At 38.5% G+C, this 20918-nt stretch overlaps 1 protein-coding gene across 2 annotated transcripts in view; it reads right to left on the reverse strand.

The window, feature by feature from the left end:
- Positions 1-20918, reverse strand: part of DMD (dystrophin) — a 154783-nt gene that overhangs the window by 23089 nt on the left and 110776 nt on the right. For both annotated transcript variants that reach the window (XM_014531975.1, XM_014531976.1), the window contains exon 12: positions 161-404. In XM_014531975.1, coding sequence (XP_014387461.1) covers positions 161-404 — 244 coding nt within the window. The remainder of the gene's footprint in view (positions 1-160; positions 405-20918) is intronic.

The following is a 20918-nucleotide window of genomic DNA, read 5'->3' on the forward strand; positions in this document are numbered from 1 at the left end:
ATGTCCCTTGATATCTAGCACATTGCTAGGCACATACTAGGTACTCAACAAATTGATGCTTATTGCACTTCTCAAAAGGCGGTCTGTTTTTTTAGTTTTACTGAAGAGAAAAAAAGCACGATTTTGTAAATGTCCCAAGTTAAAGAGAGGGGGGCCTCACTTGCTCCAGCAGCTGCCTTAGCCTATGCAGCTGGGACTCCAGCTGTTTATTGTGGTCTTCCAGGATTTGCATCCTGGCTTCCAGGCGGCCTTTGTGTTGATGAAGTAGCTTGGCCTCAGCAATGAGCTCAGCATCCCGGGGACTCTGAGGAGAGGTGGGCATCATTTCAGGAGGAGACGGCAGTGGGGACAGGCCTTTGTGTTCATGCTGCTGCTTCAGGCGATCATATTCTGCTTGCAGATTCCTGTTGGCACCCAAGAAGTAAAAAAAAAAAAAAAAAGAAAAAAAAAGAAAGAAAGAAAAAGAAAAAGAAAGAAAGGGAAAAAAAAGTAAGTTCAGTATCATCACCAGATTTCATATAAAATGGCAGAGATGCACCTAACCACCACCAAACACAAAAGCAAGCAGAAGAGGGGCACTTAATGAATGGATTTTTATGACGACGATCTTAGTAATGCTAAAAAACAAAAATAAAATCAGAAGCGTCTGCCGGGTGTGTGAGGTGAGGTGCTTTTCAACCTTTTATTTTATACAAAAAGCCTTATGAATGCTATGTTCAGACAAGTCAGCAGCAAAAAATTTAACCATTTTGTAAATACTTCTCTATGTCATGAGATTACAATTTTTATACCTCTATCAACATGGTGGTTTGCATAAAAAACCATCAGCTATTTCAACAGCAATGTATAAGAACATACTAAGAATGTACCCAGGTACCCAACACACTGCTTTAATACATTTAACACTTGCCCTATTGTTTTCAAATCATATTTGAAACAATAAAATATAACAGTTAAAGCTGAAGCTCCCCGACATGCCCTGGTCAATACCATATCAGTCCCTCCTCACCATCGCCCCCAAGGAGGTAATGCCATCCTGAATCCCGTGTCCATCATTACCACGAACATATCCACAAATACTAGGATGAACTTAACAAAGAGGCTGATAGTCGGCTGTTTTTTACCTCTAAAAATGGCCATTTCATGTAATCCAATCCCACAGCATTATTTTTCACGTTCTTAAACTTTCTGTTTAAGAACTTAATGTTTAAAAATGTACATACCATGCTAAGAGTTGCTTTTTTGCCTTCAACACGCTTTTGATGGGTTATCCATGTTGATACATAATCATTTGCGATTTTAAGTGCTGTAAGGTATTATTCTGCTGCTTCAATATGCCAACAACATTCTCCTGTCAATGGGCATTTAAGTTTCCAACTTTTCACAATTACAATGATGCAATGAATTCCCTTCTACCTGTCTCCTTGGGTACCTGTTTAAGAGATTCTTTACAGAACATATCCAGATGTGGAATTTTGGGGTCCCAGGAACATTTGCATTGCTACATATTACCAAATTGCTCTCCTAAGTGGTTTTCCCAATTTACTCTCTTACCAATAGTGAATGAGATTTTTTATTAAACCACATCTTCATCAAAGACTTGGGGTTATCAAACACTTAAGTATTGGCCAATTTGATGGGTGCATTTTAATTTGTACATCCCTGATTACTGGTGAGGTTGAATTTCTTTTGTGTTAATTGGCTTTTCATGTTTTCTTTATCCATTTCCCCTCTGGATTGTCTTTTTCGCATTAAAGTTCTGGTTATATTCTGGATGCTTATTGTTTTGCCAGTTATGTGCACAACAAATATTATCTCCTACCCATATCTCTGTGTAGCTTACCTTTAACTTTGTTCATGGCATCCTGTTGTACAAAAAACTTAAATTTTAACATATTACTCCATTTTCTATTTTTTATGTTTTGCTTAAGAAAATCTTCCTTGCACTTACATAACGTTTAAGATTTTGTTCTTCACATTTAGGACTTTACACAGAGTCATTTGTGTTTGGTATAAACATACGATCTACTTTTACTTTCCCCCATAGATAACTTATTAAGCCAGCCCATTCGTTGTATAGTTTTCTCCCCCAGTGATTTCTAATGGTATCTCGGCAATTCGTTAAGAGTCCATAAACACACAAGTGTGCTTTTGAGCTCTCTATTCCATTTCGTTGGTTTCTTTGTATGTCTCCGCCCCATGCAGGTGCCACACCGCAGCTTTAAATAAGCTGGTGTGTGGTAGACCCTCCCTTTCCCATTGTTCTTGCCTTAAAATTGTCTCGGCTCTTCTGACCCCTTTGATCTTCCCTATGATTTTAGTGTCACCTTTTCATACCAAAATTCTTGGTGAAATTTGGGGGTTGAATTACACTGAATTTATCGATTAAACTGGGAAGAACAGACTTCATGTTTTTGAGTCTTCATATCCAGAAATGTGGGGAAGCTCTTCACTTCTTCTGGTCTCATTTCACATCCATTAATAACGTGGTGTAATTCACTGTGCCTTTTCCTCTAGCTTTTCAGGTTGAATGCTTAAATCATTTTTTTTATTTTTATGCTTTTCAATAAATATATTTAGGACTACAGATTCCCTTCTTGCTTTAGAATTGCTGGAAATACAATTTCCATTGATGACACTTCTGCTATTTGATACCTGGTGACTGATTAGAACTCTTGGCTACCTTTTTTCCAGTTACAATAAATACCAAAATACGAGGACAGATTTCTGTTGTTCACAGATGATATTTCATTCAGGCGAGAGAACTTCCTATCCACAAATGTGGAGGACCTATATCTATGAGAAAAGATATGAGATGCAAGTGAGGTGAGAAGAGTTTTCCCATTGTCCTACTGGAGAAAGTAAGATAATCTCATGATCAGGTTTCCTGTTAGGGAAATATTTCCTGTTGTTCAGTATCTGGGCAGAGAATGGCATGTCTTCCAAAATGCTTAGTTTCAAAATGACGTATCTTCACATTAAAGAAGAAATAAAACCCAATCTATTCTTTTTTTTAAAGCTCTACCCTATAGCTAACGTTGTAAGTTTTCTAGGAATTTAAAGTCATGTAGGAAACCAATATATGACTTTTTTCATCGACAGGAATATAATCTCCTATCTGTCTTGATTGACATCCCATCAGTTCTCAATCTTCAAGGACAGTTGTGTGTGCAGTTTGTTTTGTGGCAAGCTGCTTTGACAGAGCAGTAATAAGTAGAGATTTATCAAAATAAGTTTACCTTCAGCCAGATTCTGCATATAGGTCCTCTGGGTGTGAACCAATGTAAGCAGTTGTCCACATTAATTAAATCCAATCTCTGACCACTTAACTGACAATCATCTAAATGTTTCTGTGAACTTGAAGCAGCATCCCATGTTCACAAGGTTTCACTTGACATGAATTATCTTCTATTTTTTCCCCCTTGCAATATTCACTGAAAGAAATTCACCTTCATTGAAATTTTCCAACTGGTAATACCTTCTTATGTAAGGCCCTATTCAGGATTCTTCTTTATACTCTATCTGGTCATCCACAATGTTATTTTTGAAAACACTGTGATACTATCCTGAAGACCATGTCTAAAAACAAATTATTATTATCTTGCCACCTACTTTTCACAAAGGTACTGGCATTTTTTAGAGAAGTCTTCCTTGATATCTTGATCCTCTGGGTCTAGTTGTCTACAGATTCTCCTTTAATGAGTTATTTATAAGTGCCTTTGTTCAGAAAACGTGGTTTAGTATATACAACACATTACATTTCAGTTTTTATGTTTTCCAGTGAAAAACAGAAAAGGTCATTTGAATCAGCCAGGGCCTCCCAAAGCTGAGCTGTGAAGAATACCAATTGCTCCTAAGTAGAGCCTTTCTTGCCTTCCCAGATGTTTGAAATTTCTCTCGGGAGACCATTTCCTTAAAAACTCACATCCTTCTTCAGTTCTGGAAGATTTTCAGCTATTACAGCTTCAAACATTGCTTCTCTGCCATTTCATCCATTCTCTTCTGAGACTTCGATTAGGTATATTTTAGAGCCTTGTGGCCAATTCCCCATCTCTTTTAATTGCTCATTTATATTTCGTATCTTTTTCTCTTAGCGCTGTGCACAGTAAAGTCCTCAGAATCATCTTTTAATTCTCTTATCTTCTGTGACTGGGTCTACTCTATCTTGTCTATTGGGTTTCGTAGCTTCAGTAGGGGAGGCCGGGGGAATGTCAAGGGGGCGGGGGAGGAGACATATGTAATACTCTTTGTAATACTTTAAGCAATAAAACAAAATTTTAAAAAAAAGTTGTGATAGTTTTTATTTCCAAAGATGTCTTTTTCAGATCCATCTATTCTTCATCTATTTCTGTGTCTTAGTTTCTTGCTATTTTTTAAAAAAAAATATGGTGTTTTCTTGTTTATGTATTTGAGCACATCCTAAATGTACTTACAAGCAATACTTGCTGTACCATTCTATCATTTTATTTTCATCTAGGCTTAATTCATCTTTTGATGGTCAGTTTGGAAGGACTCTCTCACCTTTTAATGTGTTTTGGATTTTGGTTTGAAGACACATTTTGAAAGAGATGGAGTGTGTGTGTTTTCCTCTCCTGCTGGAACTCACCTCTCCCCATCAAGTGGTTTTGTGGCTGTTACCATCTGCCATTCACAGGCCTCTAGTCTGTAAGAGCTTCTAGATCTTATATTGGTAATCTGCAGCAGTCACACTGAATGATATGAGTGCAGTTGTTGTGAGTTTCATCACCAGGCAGCATGGTTCATGTCCTGGTATTAAGGCTCTGAAGTTCTCTTTCCCAAGTGCACTCCCCACCTGTTCCCCAGGCTCCACACATTAGGTCCATGGCTGCATATAAGCAGTAGTCCCCCGCAGCAGTCCAAACTGTTCTTTTTCCAATGTCCTTTCAAGTATAAGTATGCCTATGTATGTGCCTTTCCAGGTGTGTTTTTGTGGGGCCCTGATTTCAAATGTTTGGCTCTGGGCCCCCACACCTTGTGAGGAAAATTGTAATTCCTGTTATGACAGCAGGAGCTGAAAGCCCACTACGCACCACATACGGCTCACTGTGCCCTGTGTTTGTTTGTTTCCATTTCTGGTCCAGAGAGATGTTCATCTTATTTTAAAGCCCAGCTATGTCTTTTCCATTTTTGTTTCACTCCATATATTATCTACCACTGGATAAATGGTAGGAGCTGAGGAAGATGCCTTAAAGCAAGAGCTAATGTGATCTTGATCAGAAGCCTACCAGGGCTTGCTGATTTTGTAGCTGTGTGATCAATGTTCCCTCAGTATCCATTCAAACCTAAATTCACCAGGACAGGATTAAATGAGCCAAAGGAGTTCCCTTCTCTTAAACAAATATGTAACATACATAAACCTTCTATTAAACTCAGTAACAAATTTGCTTTTGAGGGACTAGTTTTTCCTCTTGAAGCTCTGAGGCAGGACAAGCTGTCATGCCCAAACTCTGAAAAGCCAGAAAGAGCTCAAAAGAGGTATCTTGGCCAGAAACCAAGTAAAATACAGTTCTTTGATTTGAATCTAAATTCTCTTTTAAAGGTATTTACAAATGATTACAAAAATAATCAAGAACAACTGACGTTCAAGGGGTTGAATTAGAGATAACTTTACTAAATGTTTCCTGATAAACATGATCACGGTTACAGGACTGTGCTAGGGCATATTTTTTTTAGGGGCTGGGAAATTAAGTCATTTAGCCTTTATAAATTAAGGCTTATATTTAAAACATATACGCCAACACCTTTAAAAGTTATCTGACCCTACCCGGTTTGGCTCAGTGGATACAGCATCTGCCCACTGACTGAAGGGTCCTGGGTTCAATCCCGGTCAAGGGCACGGACCTCTGCTGCAGGCTCGATCCCCCCAGCCCAGTCAGGGCATGTGCAGGAGGCAACCTATTTGATGAGTCTCTCTCACATCAATGTTTATCTCTCTCTGTCTCTCCCCCTCCCTTCCACTCTCTAAAAATCAGTGGAAAAAATATCCTCGGGTGAGGTTTTAAAAAAAACCCACCCAAATGCTAGATTTTTTTTTGATGCAGTATCTATAAAGCACAGGAGATCGTTCCCATAAAAGATCATTGAGATCCTTACCACTGTTAAGTTGTTTTAAAGCTTAACCACAAATACAAATTTTACTCATTTTATCAGCTGGCTATCAATTTACATTGTTCCAATATATATTCTGCTGTTTTTGAAGTTATACATGTACATCTCACCCCTACTGATTCTCTAATTATTAGAATGTGTATAGAGTAATTTCAATACAGAGAATACATGTCAGCGATCAGACAACGACTCCAGAGAATCTATTTACATTCTTCATTATCTTGTAAATTATATTTCTCTAGTAGCTCCCGAAAGAACACTAATTCAAATTCACTGCACATGGCCCTATCATCACAATTTCTTCCTGCAGCTAGTCATCCTAAAAAAAAAGTCTCCCATCCATTATTAATTTCTTATTCTCCATAGAGCTGAACACACTCCATCCATTCTACAACTACATAGATGTATCTGATTAATTTTATGTCACCAAGTGTATAAATGTGGTTGTCCAGATACAAAATTACATTTTAAAAAATTTCTAGTCAAGTAAAAATTTTCCTAACCAAGTAATGGATATAAGAGATGAATCAGATTGTTCTTACCTCTACCTGCTGAAACCATGACGTCTCTTGGCCCTTCTGGCAATCATTACTAGCTACATATTAGTTATGATAAAGAACATTACAACCATCTTTGTGTAATTAATTTACAGAAGCCAAGTGTTTTCAAAGTACGTTGTCTACTCTTTAAATGGAACTTTCCTAGGATGTGTAATTATATAGCTGTATAATGGTATTTTGAAATGGTCACTTTCCACTGATCAATGCCTTTTACACAGTATTATACATTAAAGTGTATAAAAGCACAAGCACACACAGAATCTACTTCATAAAGTGGAAACAACTACAAAGGTCTGCATCTAAAAAGAATAGGCCCTGAGAAATCTAGCTTTACCCTCATACAATATTAAAAGCAGCTAAATCAATCTGGACTCAGGCAAATGTAATACATCCTACAGAACCATTACAGCAACTGTAAGTCTAGCAAATTAGCAATTTCTAAAAAGAAGATGAAGACAAATTGTGCAAGCATGATCTATTTTAAAAACTGGGAATGGCACATAGACTTTCAATTATAATAAAAATATTTAAAGCTATACTGCAAAATTGTATCCAATACAAAGTAAAAAGTAACCTCAAACTAGATGGAAAAAGACATCAATGTGCCTTGGCATTACCAGTGTTAATTAAGGAGAGGCGCACAGGGTGGAAAGTTAAAGTATGCATATTTTAGGGCTGCCTTGAGCAAAACAGTAAAAATGTCAGGACTACCAGGCTCTTGTTTCTAATCTGTTTCTCTTAACACTGTCCCTCTTTCATGCACTCAGAGCTCTTAATTCCAACCCCTTTCCTACTGAAATTTTATCAGCATAAAGGTGTTATATAGAAGTTATTTAAACCTTACTGGGATTTTATAATAATATGCCATTTCTTCCAGTGATATCTGCATTTTCAGAGATATTGAAGCATGTAAAGAAAAATAAGATTTTTTTTTCACATTGCATTTTGCATGCCTTTTATCACCATGGCTGAGGGGGGACTTAGAAGAGGGCTTGAGAGCCTGATTTTGTGGTCAGAGAGACTTTAATTCACAATTAGGCTCTGCCACTTTCTGAGGCTAGGAAACTGACTTAAGCACTCAGCCCATCAGGATTAATGAGCCAGTATGGTTTGTATTCAATATGTACAACTTTCTTAGAACCCCACCCAGCCCATTCTCAGTATTCCATAAATGTTGGTTATTATTATTGTTGTTGTTTCTTATTTCTCTCCTTATTCTGAACTGTTTAGATTTGGAAACTCAGGCATGCTGAAAACTTCCTGTTAAAAGAAAGCACTTAGCCCGACTGGTGTGGCTCAGTGGTTGAGTGTGGACCTATAAACCAGAAGGTCACGGTTCAATTCCCGGTCAGGGCACATGCCTGGGTTGCAGGCTCAATCCCCAGTGTGAGGCGTGCAGGAGGCAGCCGATTAATGATTCTCTCTCATCACTGATGTTGCTTTCTCTCTCTCCCTCTCCCTTCCTCTTTGACATCAATAAAAATATTTTTTAAAAAGCACTTAAGTTATCTTAAATAAAAGCAATCTACAAAGACTTATTGAGCTTGGCAGAAAATATACATTTAGAGTGCTCAGAAACTGATTTATCATCCAACATTTGCTCTCTGTATATATACTTGAGTTATAGCCCTCTAGTCATTATTAGAGGTACCCTTGAACTGGGAAATTATTGTATATTTTCCATCATCTGTACAAAATGAAATCACTGGCTTAAGATTACTAGGATGAGATCTAAGATTTGACAAAGTCTGCTGGATATGTGACAAAATCATCAAATTATGTGTGTAGATTACTGCTGTAATAAATATTTGGACCAAGTCTACAGGTTAATGTATCTAGATGTACTCTATTTTGGGGATACACCCTTGACACATCAATCTGTATCTTGAGTGAGTTCCAAGAGACAGAATCTGACAATGTTAATTAGCGTTAGTTTACCTTCAATTATTGAGATATTTTTCACAAATTCCTGATCAGAGACTAAGACATTATTGTCTATAGAATAAATGTATTCATCAAAACTTCAACACAAGAAGAGAATTCATTAAAAATCCTGTTATGCCTTAAAATAAGCTAAGACAAAAATAACAGTAGCTAGTCTTCACCATTCAAAAGTACACTAGTACTACAGAGGTTTTAAAAGTGAGGAAGTCTAGTCCCCAGGAATAGTACCACTGGGTAAAGTGTGTTTCAATTTTCAGACAAGTACAGGGAAATATCAAACTTCCATTGTCTGTGGTCAGCGAAAAGCCGCAACAGTCTCTAGGACAGTGTTTCTCAACCTTCTGGCCCTTTAAATACAGTTCCTCATGTTGTGACCCAACCATAAAATTATTTTCGTTGCTACTTCATAACTGTAATGTTGCTACTGTTATGAATCGTAATGTAAATATCTGATATGCAGGATGGTCTTAGGCGACCCCTGTGAAAGGGTCGTTCGACCGCCAAAGGGGTCGCGACCCATAGGTTGAGAACCGCTGCTCTAGGAGCATCATAATTTTAAGCTTTGTGTGTCCAGGCTTGAGTCCCTTATGAGTAGTTAGACTTGACCTTAAATTCTTCCAGTAAATTTATCGTGATGGCCTACTTTTTCCCTTCCTGGCACACATTGCTGTACATTCTTGCCGTATCTGATCCTATGGCCTCCTCTATTACAATAACAAAAACTACAGGATCATTTCTTTAAAATGAGTCTCAGTATTTGTACACGAATGTTCATGGCACCATTATCCCTATTAGCCAATAAGTGGAAACAACTCAAATGTCCATCAACTGCTGAATGGATTAAGAAAATGTGGCATATCCATATGACGGAATAACATTCAGTAATAAAAAGAATGAAGTACTAATACATGGTACAACAAAGATGTTCTTTAAAACACTATGCTATGTAGAAGAAGCCAGTTACAAAATACCACACCCCATAGTATTCATTTATATGAAATTTCCAGAATAAGCAAATCTGTAGAAACAGAAAGCATATCAATGATTGTCTAGGGCTGGAAAAGGGTTGTTTTGGGAGAAATAGAGAGTGACCAAAACAAGTCTAGGGTTTCTTTTGGGGCGAGGAGAGTATTCTATAATTGATTCTGTATAATAGTTACACAACTCTGAATATCCTAATAACCACTGAATTATACACTTGAAATGGGTGAACTATATGGTATGTAGATGATATCTCAATAAAACTCCTATACGAAGTTAAAAATAAGTTCTAGAAGCAGGGTCAAGATAGTGGAGTAGGTATATCCTGAACTCACCTTCTCCCACATACACATGGAAATTACAATTAAATATAGACCAACCATTGCTGAGAATCACTGAAGACTAGCTGAACAAAAGACCTAAAACTAAGGATATAAAGAAGCCATATTCAGATGGGTGGGAGGAGCAGGGATTTAGTGTGGGCAGGCCCCACACTCACAGAATGGTGATTCACAAACAGGAGAGAGATCTCAGCCATGGTGGTCCAACCCCCAAACCAGGCTGCCCAGCCCAGGGGACCTGTGCCACAACGAGGAACCCCCATGAAATGTGGCTTTGAAAACCATCAGGGATTGTGTCCAAGAAAGAGGAAGAGCAGTGAGAGACCAAGACGCTGCTCTTAAAGGGCTCAAGCACAAACTCACTTGCTCCCAAGTTCCAGCGTGAATGCAGCACTTTGAGAAGTGCCTGGGTCACACAGAAAGGAATGAAATTGACTAACTTTAGGGTTGAGGGCTGGAGGGTCCGGAATCAGTGGGAACTATCTTTAGGGGATAGAGTGCAGGTGGGCACATCTGTTCCTTTGTTTCTTTTGTTGTATTCTCCTGCCACCTGGCTGGCCTGGATCAGGTAGGTGCCAAGTATGTCACTCTCCATGAACCTGGCTAACACCATTTGGTCCACCCAACCTGCTGGCGCTCCAAATGGCTTCAGACCTCACACACATGTGGAAGCCTATTCCGAGTGCCCTCAAGCTCAGCACAGGCCATCACCTGCCTCAGCTTATGTTGTAGCTCCTACCAAGTGGCCCTAAGCCTGACACAAGTGCCAGCCAGTTTCAGCTTGCATCGTATCTCCTACCACAGGGCCCCAAGCCTGGCACAAGCAGTGGCTGGCTTTGGCTCCCATCACACCTATTACCAAGCTGCTACCCCAGCGCAGCCAGCTTAGGCCAGAAGCAGATCCCCTCCCAAGCAGCTCCACAACTGACACGCACAACAGGTGGCCTCGGCAGCACCAGGGCCCTCACCAAAGCGACTCCTGCTCTGTGGGGGCAGCCCCTGCACACCCAATCATCTGCGGGAGTAAATTCTTTGACATCATCTTAGCAGTATTTTTTGAATCTGTCTCCCAGGGCGAAGGCAATGAAAGCAAAAATAAATGGGACCACATCAAACTAAAAGCTCTTCACCAGGAAGGAAACCATCCATATAATGAAAAGGCAATCTACTGAATGGGAGAAGATATTTGCAAATGATATATCTGATAAGGGGTTAATACTTATAATATATTTAAAAATTCATACAACTTAACATAAAAAACCACACACACACACACACACACACACACACCCCCCAAACAATCTGATTAAAAAAATGGCAGAGGACCTGAATAGAAATTTCCCAAAGAGGACATTCAGATGGCCAACAGACATGAAAAGATGCTCAACATCACAAATCATTGGGGAAATGCAAATTAAACCACTGTGAGACATCACCTCACACCTGTCAGAATGGCTGTCTGTCATCAACAAATCAACAAACAACAAGTGCTGGTGAGGATGTAGAGAAAAGGCAACCCTCGTGCACTGCTGGTGGCAATGCAGACTGGCGCAATCTCTGTGGAAAACAGTATGGAAGTCTCTCAAAAAATTAAAACTGAAACTACCATATGATTTAGCAATCCCACTTTTCTGGATATTAATCCAAAGAAATAGAAAACACTAATTTGAAAAGATGTATGTACCCCTATGTTCATTGTGTAAGTAACCTAGGTGTCCATCAATAGGTGAAAGGATAAAAAAGATGTGGTACCTATATATAATGGAATACTACTCAGCAATGAAAAATAATGAAATCTTGCCATTTATGACAGCATAGATGACCTAGATGGCATTATGCTAAGTGACATAGGTCAGAAAAAAGACAAATACCATATTATTCCACTTGTATGTGGAATCTATAAAAAAAACAAATGTACAAGTAAAATAAAACAGAAACAAACTCAAAATAAAACAGAGAACAAACAGATGATTGCCTGAGAGGACAGGGGAGGGGGAAGGGTGAAAAAGGTGAAGGGGACTAAGATACAAACTACCAGTTATGGAATAAGTCACAGGGATGTAATGCAAGGGAATATAACCAATTCTACTGTAATAACTATGTATGGTGACATGGTTACTAGACCTATCATAGTGATCACTGTCACATATATTAATGTCTAATCACTATGTTATACTCCCGAAAATAATATAATATCGTATGTCAACTATAATTGAATATAAATTAAACGAACATATCAAGAAATTATAACTAAAAAAAATGAAGGGACTGACCTAAGGGTTAATAAATTTCTGGAAAAAAAAGGTAAGTTCTAGGTTCAAAATTATATTTCTCATAGCACAAAAGATTATTTTCCCAGTGAAGACAATCATTTTCTAATGCTTTTTCCTACTACGGGAGACTCAAGTTTAACCCATATACATAAAAATGGTGTGTACATGCCTACAGAAGTATCTATGCAAACACTTTTCAAATGATGAATTTAAAAAGCCTAAAAATAAGCCCAGAAAATGCTCAAGTCAGGGTTAACCTAAACAACTTAGATATTATCAGTCTAATGGGAAATGATATAACAACCTAAACAGGTATATTAAGGGATTTGGGGAAAGAATGATAACATAAGAAATGAGAAAAATAAAAACAACAGCTGAAAATCAGCCAAAAAATCCATCAGGGAACAGGAAAACTCCAAAGTGTATTCATCCATTCATTTAATCAACACATACTTCTATACTAAGCACTACAGAGATAAAGATATATGACATACTGTCCTTTACCCTTGAAGAGCTCACCTTCTAGCATGTGGGATATTATTTATTTAACAAAGCTTACAAATCTTACACTAATGTGAAACTAATGTAAAAAGACTGGGAATGATTCTCACTGCTAAACCTAAAAATATAGGCTGTTTCTATCTTTGACACAATACTAAGAAATTAAAGGAAAAGGATCAGATGGATTTAGTTATTATGACCTGTAGGTAGCAGACAGAGTGGTACCATAAGGTAACTCAGAATTTGCAGATACCGAGAAAAGTCAACTTTAATTATTAACATAGTAAAAAAAAAAAAAAAAGGATGTGTTTAGGCATCTGCAGAAGTCAGCCATTTACATAGGTAATGCACACCGGGAAACCATTTCTAACTGGCCATATTCAATCACAAACAAGTACACAACCAAGGTAGGTCCTTGGTCTTCTTTCCATAAACATATTCTAATATTCTCTTCCTAGAAGGACTCTATCCCTCTTCCTAGGCTTCCCATCCCCCTAACCCATTACTCCTCAATCCAGACTTCTCTTCTGAACTCCTCACCTGTCTTTTCAACAGTCTCTTGGATGTTTCCATTAGCTATGGGCTCTGTGAACTGGAACTTGCTAAGCACCAAGACACACAGATTGATATATTCTTCTAACATTTCAGTGTCAGAAAAGGAATCCACTTACTCAAGCAACATTACACAGGACCATATACTAGCTACCCATACATCCATACCTTAATCTTCTGTTGAGATGAACTATATAACAAAAATGCTATACCTGCATTTCTGCTACAAGATAAAGAAGGAGAAATATCTTCCCATGTGTTGGTAGCACACTTTCATATCACACTCCAGAAGTGGCCTCAAATAACAATTGGCCTTTGTATCTAACTACTAAAAAAGATTCAACAGTAATTGTAATAGAGGCAACAGTTGCTGTCTTTGGTAGACATACTTCAAAATTCAACCAGTTACCAATTAAGAATGCCATGGAGCAAGTTAATTTTGTCAAGTTATTGATGGAAATTTTTGTTGGTAGTTTGACTGGAAAGGCAGATTATTCAGTGAGATATTCCATAAAAAAAGTACAAAGAATTTTCTATGTGCATGGGAGATAACTTACTGCCTACCTTTGGATTCTCTAGAAGAAACCACTCTTGTCAGTAGGTTCATAGGGCTTTACTGCTAGATCATATCAAAAGTTACTTTTGTGAGAAAAATCCAGGCTTCATCTTCAGAGATACCTGTTATAGCTTCTTCCTCTGATGTTCCCAGAAAGACAATGGCTAGGTTTCTTAACATCCACAGTAGAGAACCAACTGTGCTATCTCCTTGCCTGGTTTTCAAAGTTTACTACAGATTTGAATTTTTTTTTTTACCAAAGTGTGTTCCTTAGAACATTACAATTGGTCAAATACATATAAGCAACATCGGGCTAAAGAAAGCTAATCATGTTTCTTTACTTCTAGACTCAATGCTCAATTACTCATGAATTTCCAACACAAGTGTTTCCAAAGTTTACCTTTGGATTAATTTTTCTTAGGCATATCTTAGTATTCTGCAGAACACATTTTGGGCAACAGTGACCTTTATCCTTGGAGAACTGTCATCATTTTTTTGGTCTCTAATGTAAAGCTTTCCACAATTATCAAAGGCCACTAGAAGCAGCCACATAAAATTTCCTTTGTTCTTTGCTATAAAAGTATTGTTGAGGACACTAGCCAATAATCACATCAAATATAACATTGTTTAAGAGTCCAGGACTGCCTGAGTTTGAATCCAGGCCCCATTCCTTGTTAGCTGTATTACATGTCCTTTATACTCTGGGCCATGGCGTCTTTATTCTAGAAAGAGCTTCTCCTTCATAGGGTTGCTGTAAGAATTAAATAAGATCTTACATGTACTCACAATAGTTCCTGTCTATACTAAGCACTCAGATGACAGCTATTTGTTTTTGTTGTTGTTGTTATTATTATTATTATTTAGAGCCAGGAAAGACATGGTAATTTCTTAGAAAGCTGCATGCTTCTTGCATGCAACATTAACTACACAAATCATTATGTTTCCTCTTATCCTCCTGGCTGCAGAGGAGATCAGACCAAATTTGAAGCTCAATTATATCAACTCTGCTAATCCCTACTATTTTCATTGATTTACTATTTAAACTGCAGGAATCTTATTGCTATGGGTTTTTTTTGTTTTGTTTTGTTTTTCAAATTCTTTCTGGAAAGTGAATACATATAGTCAATATAGGAAATTTCCACATGAATGTCCTTGGGCAAGTAGAACTCAGTATGTCCCATACATAGCTCTTTTTTCTCTATTCACTGACCTTTGCAAATGAGTAGCTTTTCCTGTGTGTGCTATGTTTTGTTTGTTTTTTGAAGGATCATATCCCAGTTCCCCAATTTAAAAATTTCATTTCACCCAATTCCTCCCTCTCCCTTCTCCCCTGGCCTCGTTCATTTAGTGTGACTTTCCCATTTCTCCATCCCTTCTTCACTTACCTGAGACATCCTTAGTTCAGAATCTGACCACCTTTTCAACTGATTGTTCCACGGTCAGTCTACCAATCTCCATGGCTTTAGCGCCCTGCCTACAATTATTTTTGTCAGTCTCCCCCTCCTCAAAAGCCCTGCACTGTTCAACTGCTTATCAGATTAAATCTAAATTCCTTAGTATAACATGTAAAATCCTTTAAACCGTGGTCTCCACCTGCGATTCACTACCCTCTTGTTCTCATTCTGTGCTCTGGCTACACATTACTCACTGCCCCACTGGTAGGAAGAGCTCATTCTTTATCTCTCTCTCAGCTTAAAAAAAACTCCTACTCAGTCTTTATTGTCAATTCCCTTTGTGAATCTCTCCAACCTCTCAGACAGAATTAATCATTGACCTCTGTGACCCCAGAGCACTTGTAACACTGGGTTATAATTAGCTGTTTATGTTTTAATGCCTTTTGAGCTCCGGAAAAGTAAGAACCAGGGCTTATTCATTTTTGTAGTCCTGGCAGTTTGAAAAACACACTAAGCATTCGCCAACTATCTGCAGAATTGAATGAAATTATATCCTTAGGCCTGGAAAGTAACTAAAAGAAAGTTATGACTACAATGAATTCTGTAGCAGGACAGGCTGGTAATGAAAGTCAAAGGACCATAAGGGTCTTCATGGAGGATCTAAAAGGGGAAACTGGATTGTGAGAACTTCAGCTTTTATCCAGCCTGTTTGAGGGAGACGGCTGCTGTACTTGTAAGGCAGCCTACAGAGCTGGGAACATCAGAGCCAGGGCAAAAAAAGTTGGAGAAAGACACACTTTTCTCTACCTGCCTTTTCAAACCTTTAGATATTGTTATTACGTATTAAAGAATGAAAGTCACGAATATTCTTATCACTAGAGGGGGACTTCCATTTTGGGGTAGTATGAAACAGTCCTCATGACTATCCAATTTCTTATGCCAAGATTCTAAGATCACCAGAAAAAATCTGATTTTTATTCTTATTTCTAAGATACAGAACCCTGCACAGCTGGCATGGCTCAGTGGTTGAGTGTTCACCTATGAACCAGGTAGTTACAGTTTGATTCCCAGTCAGGGCACATGCCTGGGTTGTGGCCTCGATCCCCAGTGTGGAGTTTGCAGGAGGCAGCCGATCAATGATTCTCTCTCATCACTGATGTTTCTATCCTTCTCTCCTTCTCCCTTCCTCTCTGAAATCAATAAATATTTATACATATATTTAACAAAGATTCAGGGCTCTGGAATGGAGTAACAACTCTAGTCTCTAAAAAATATAATTTCCCGTTTTAATAGATGTAGGATTTATACTTAAACCCCATGCTGTTCCATAAAAAGGTTTAAGGCAACATTAGTATACTAGTATTAGATATAACAAGACAGTTTCAAAGAGAGAGAATTAGGATAAAGTGAGAAATAAAATTGTCATTCTGGGTTATCCATTTACTTCCATGAATTGGATAGCATAAACTGGTCCCCTTGGGCTTTGATGAAGTCTGGATAAAGTGAAGGAAACTGAGTTACTGGGCTGGTTAGATAGAAACCGAACCTTGGAGTCCTGGTACCCCACACCGTGTACCTGTCCTCCCCATCCGAGTGGAGCTGAGGCAGTTGACTCTTGCACAGCTATTAAATGCAGTGTGTATGCCCTTTAGCTTCTCTTCATATGGTAGATAGCTTCTCTTGCTATAAAAGATCTTGGCTGTCTGATTTATGTCCGAAAATGAACCCCCTTATCTAAAAAGACTCTGCAGCCCTTTGTTTGGGGGCTCATTGGTGCCAACTGACAGGAAGGCCTAGTTTCATTAAATTTCTTAGATACCACTCTTTCCCTACCAGTCCAACTTAAAAAAAGTAAATACTAGCTATGGGAATTAGTCTCTACTAATTACCACTGACATCTAATGGACATTTAACATTCACTCCGTTATCCTTCCCACCCCCATTCCTTACCCTAAGATCCTCACCTATCACTTTGTCTTCAGAGGCAGCCCTTCTCTCTCATTCATGGGCACGCCTTTTCCTGTGCCCTTGTGCCCTTAATCCCTCTCCCTCCCACCTCCTCTAGGAAAATGCCCCTATCATTCCCAAGCTCTCTTCCCCTATTCTGGCATCTTCCTCCAGCATGAGAAAAGTACTGAGGGATCCTTAAGTAAAAGGAGAACACCCGAGTGAACACTACACAACATTGTGTGAAATAATCCCAACAACCACAAATATATTTGCAGATGTTTGCATGTGTAGACAAGATCTTTGAAAGGGTAAACAAAAAAACAATAAAAGGGGCAGCCTACAAAGCTGGGAACACCATAGCCAGGTGAGAGAGTTGGAGAGAGACACAATTTTCTCTGCATGTCTTTGCAAACCTTTAGATATTGTTATTACATACTAAAGAATGAAAGTCATGAAGTAAACATTTTAATGTTCACATCTTCCAGAGTTCTATGAAGCCCAGTGTTCTTCAGCCACACAATCCTTCTCTAGATAAATTTACTCTCATGGTTTCAACTACCATTTATGAGCTGGTGAGTCATAGATCGAATTAATATCTTTGGCCCACACCTCTCCTGCAAGCTTCAAAGTTCCATTTCTCACTGTCAGACATTTACAGGTGAGTATGTCACCAGCACCTCAAACTTAACATATTCCATACCCCATTCACCATCTTCCAGCTACTAGACCCTTGAAGGATCAATATAAATACTGTAAATTTATACTAATATAAACATATAAGAGAAAGAATGGATCGGCTGCTACCTCTCCTGAACTGTCAGTCCAAGCTGCAACCAACCATCATCTTGCCATGTATCCACCAGAACCGGGACTCCTTCCTTCCCTCCCCAGAACCATCGAACCACCAAATATTCCTGTGAAATATTTCTCAGATTCAGCCTGTCTTCCCCATTTCCTTTACTTTAGGCCCTTGTCATCTCTTGCCTAGGTTTCCATGCTACCTCCCATTTTGATCTACTTGTCAGTGTTGCTCTTCTCAAAGTCGCTCTCCATACAGCTGCCTGAGTGATGTATGTAAGTGTAACTGTAACAGCAGCACTCCTGGCTGACACCCCTGAGTGGCTCCCTGTGCTACGTGAGAAGGCACCAACTTCTCAGCACGGCATCATGCCCTCCTGATCTGGCCTTGCCCAGCTGTCCAGCCTCATCTCTTCCCATTTTGTTGCCTTGTTAGGAAAATGCCCCTATCACAAGTAACACAACTGTTTGCACTTTCCCAAACACTCTCTGCTGTTCCTCACCTGAAGCTGCCTCTGCTTGGAATGCCCACTCCTGACCCCCTTCAGCTTCCCTTCCTCTTGGCTATCTTGTCACCATCATTGGAGACTCACACAAAGCAACATGGAATAAAGACATCCTGAAGCTGTGAATACTGCACACTACCAGCCCCGGGTCCAAAGACATGGCACAATGAACAAGGTAAAGCAACAGGATTATGATTTCCAGCTAGTTTAATTCAGTGGTCAAGCTAAATTTCCTTTGAATATAACATCTATATATATAAAAGGCTAAGTGACCAACCATCTGTCCGTCCAACTGTCCGACAGACCAACTGGCCAGTACATATGACGTGCACTGGCAATTTAAAAATAAACATTGACTCGTGCACAAGCAATACATATAAAGCTCGGCTGGTGCCAATCGCACACGTGTGTTTCAATCTGTCATTGTCAATTGTGAATTTGGTTGTTTTGTTAACATTTCTATTATAGAGAAAGGGTGAATAGCGATATTAAAATATTTCTTCTAATTAATTTCTTTTCAATGTGCACGAATTCGTGCACCAGGCCACTAGTATACAATATTGCGTAATCACTGGAGGAATGAAAGGAGTAAGAGAAAACTCAAATTTAGGCTGTATAACATCTGATTGCCCAACAAAAAAGATAAAAGGTTAGGTACTAAAAATCCACAGAATTTCCTGTTGTCATGTAACATCTACTAACAACTTTAACTTTAGACTTCACAGTGAATCAGGTTGCCCTCCTTTAAAACTTGGGAATAATCTAATCAATTTGCTATGCAGGCAGCAGAATGACAATCCATGTTTGTCTCTCATAAAGGCTACCTCTTCATTGCTAGGGTCATGCCTAGAATTTCAGAGCAAGTCTTGGTTCATTTAGACAGTGCAGAGAAAAAGAAGTCGGAATTTGACACTGCAGATTTAAGGAAGGAGATTGCAGGCTTTAATATATGCAGGGGGAAGGCAAACTTTGAGTTTGCAATGTTAAGGAAACACAATGAAGCACATTCTCAATATCCAAATGGTCTTGACCAAATAAATGTGAATCTGAGTTATCTGTGGTATGAGGGAGATACATTATGCAGAGTGAAACATTAAGGACTATATAAGGCACTAGTCCCCCAAATTTATGACAGACACTATTGAGAAAATTCAGAGTCAGATGTAGCTTTGCTCAGAGTTTTCACCTTATTTTTGTGGCATAAACCATGAATCAGAGAATGCCAGTGGGGGAGAGATAAAGGGCCCAAAATTTTGGAAATGAATTTGTAACATTCTAAATCTATGACAAAGCACTGCTTGGCACTAATCAAGGAATTTTGGAAAGGGGGAGTATTTTGAAAAGGAAGCAGAAGAAAAGCTTTTGAAAGGCTTTTCTCTATGAAATTAGGTTTTAAAAACAATTTCAGTCCAAAGTACATGCATGAGTGCTACAGTGAAAATAAATTCAGCTGCCCTAGCCAGTTTGGCTCAGTGGATAGTGCATCAGCCCAAGGACTGAAGGGTTGAGGGTTCAATTCCAGTCAAGGTCACATGCCTCGGTTGCAGGCTCAATCCCCAGCCTCAGTCAGGGGTGGGTGGGAGGCAAACAATCGATGTGTCTCACATTGATGTTTTGTCTCTGTGTCTCTCTCCCTTGCTTGCACTCTCTCTAAAAAAATAAATGGGAAAAATATCCTCGGATGAGGATTAACAACAAAAAAATCGCCCTCCTTAAAAAAATAAATAAAATAAAATAAATTCAGCTTCATGTCAATTCATTTGTTCATTCATTTATTCCACAATATTTATTGAATGATATGTGCAACAACCAGGAGAAACAAAATTCTAATGACACCCCTGAGACATTTCTAAATAGCCATTCTCTGTTTTCCAAAGAGATTGAAGGGGGATGACATAAATAAGAATAACAGAATTCAGTAACATATCTAGTCAGGAATAGGGATCTCCAAGCCTTTTTCCTTTGCCAACTGGCATTTCGAGATGTCATAGCTACAGAATAAAGGAACACAAAAGACAATAGATGTAGTAAGCACACGTCCAAAGAATATGGGACAATCTCAATTTTAAATATCCTTTTCCATTTTCTCTAAAAGTAGGCTTGTATCTGTCCAATTATGTAGACAATTTGACTTGGAAAATATATCCGGCTTGGCAGGCACAGAGAGGGCATCTAATGACCTCCTGGGATCGCTCAGAGGAAAGACAGGAAATGGTGAATTAAAGGCTGAATTCAAGGATCATGAAGGCTAAGCTATGGTTCTGAACCTCTTTGAGTAGAAGTGCAAGAAAACAGATAAGGACACATATGTAATACCTTAATCAATAAAGAAAAAAAATTAAAAAATAAAAATAAACAAAATAAAATGATTTGCCCAAAGTAAAAAAATAAAATAAAGAGCAGATCCAAGCCAAAAGAAAAAGAAAAAGAAAA

The sequence above is a fragment of the Myotis brandtii genome, unplaced genomic scaffold, assembly GCF_000412655.1.
Source record: "Myotis brandtii unplaced genomic scaffold, ASM41265v1 scaffold834, whole genome shotgun sequence".
Taxonomy (NCBI): Eukaryota; Metazoa; Chordata; class Mammalia; order Chiroptera; family Vespertilionidae; genus Myotis; species Myotis brandtii.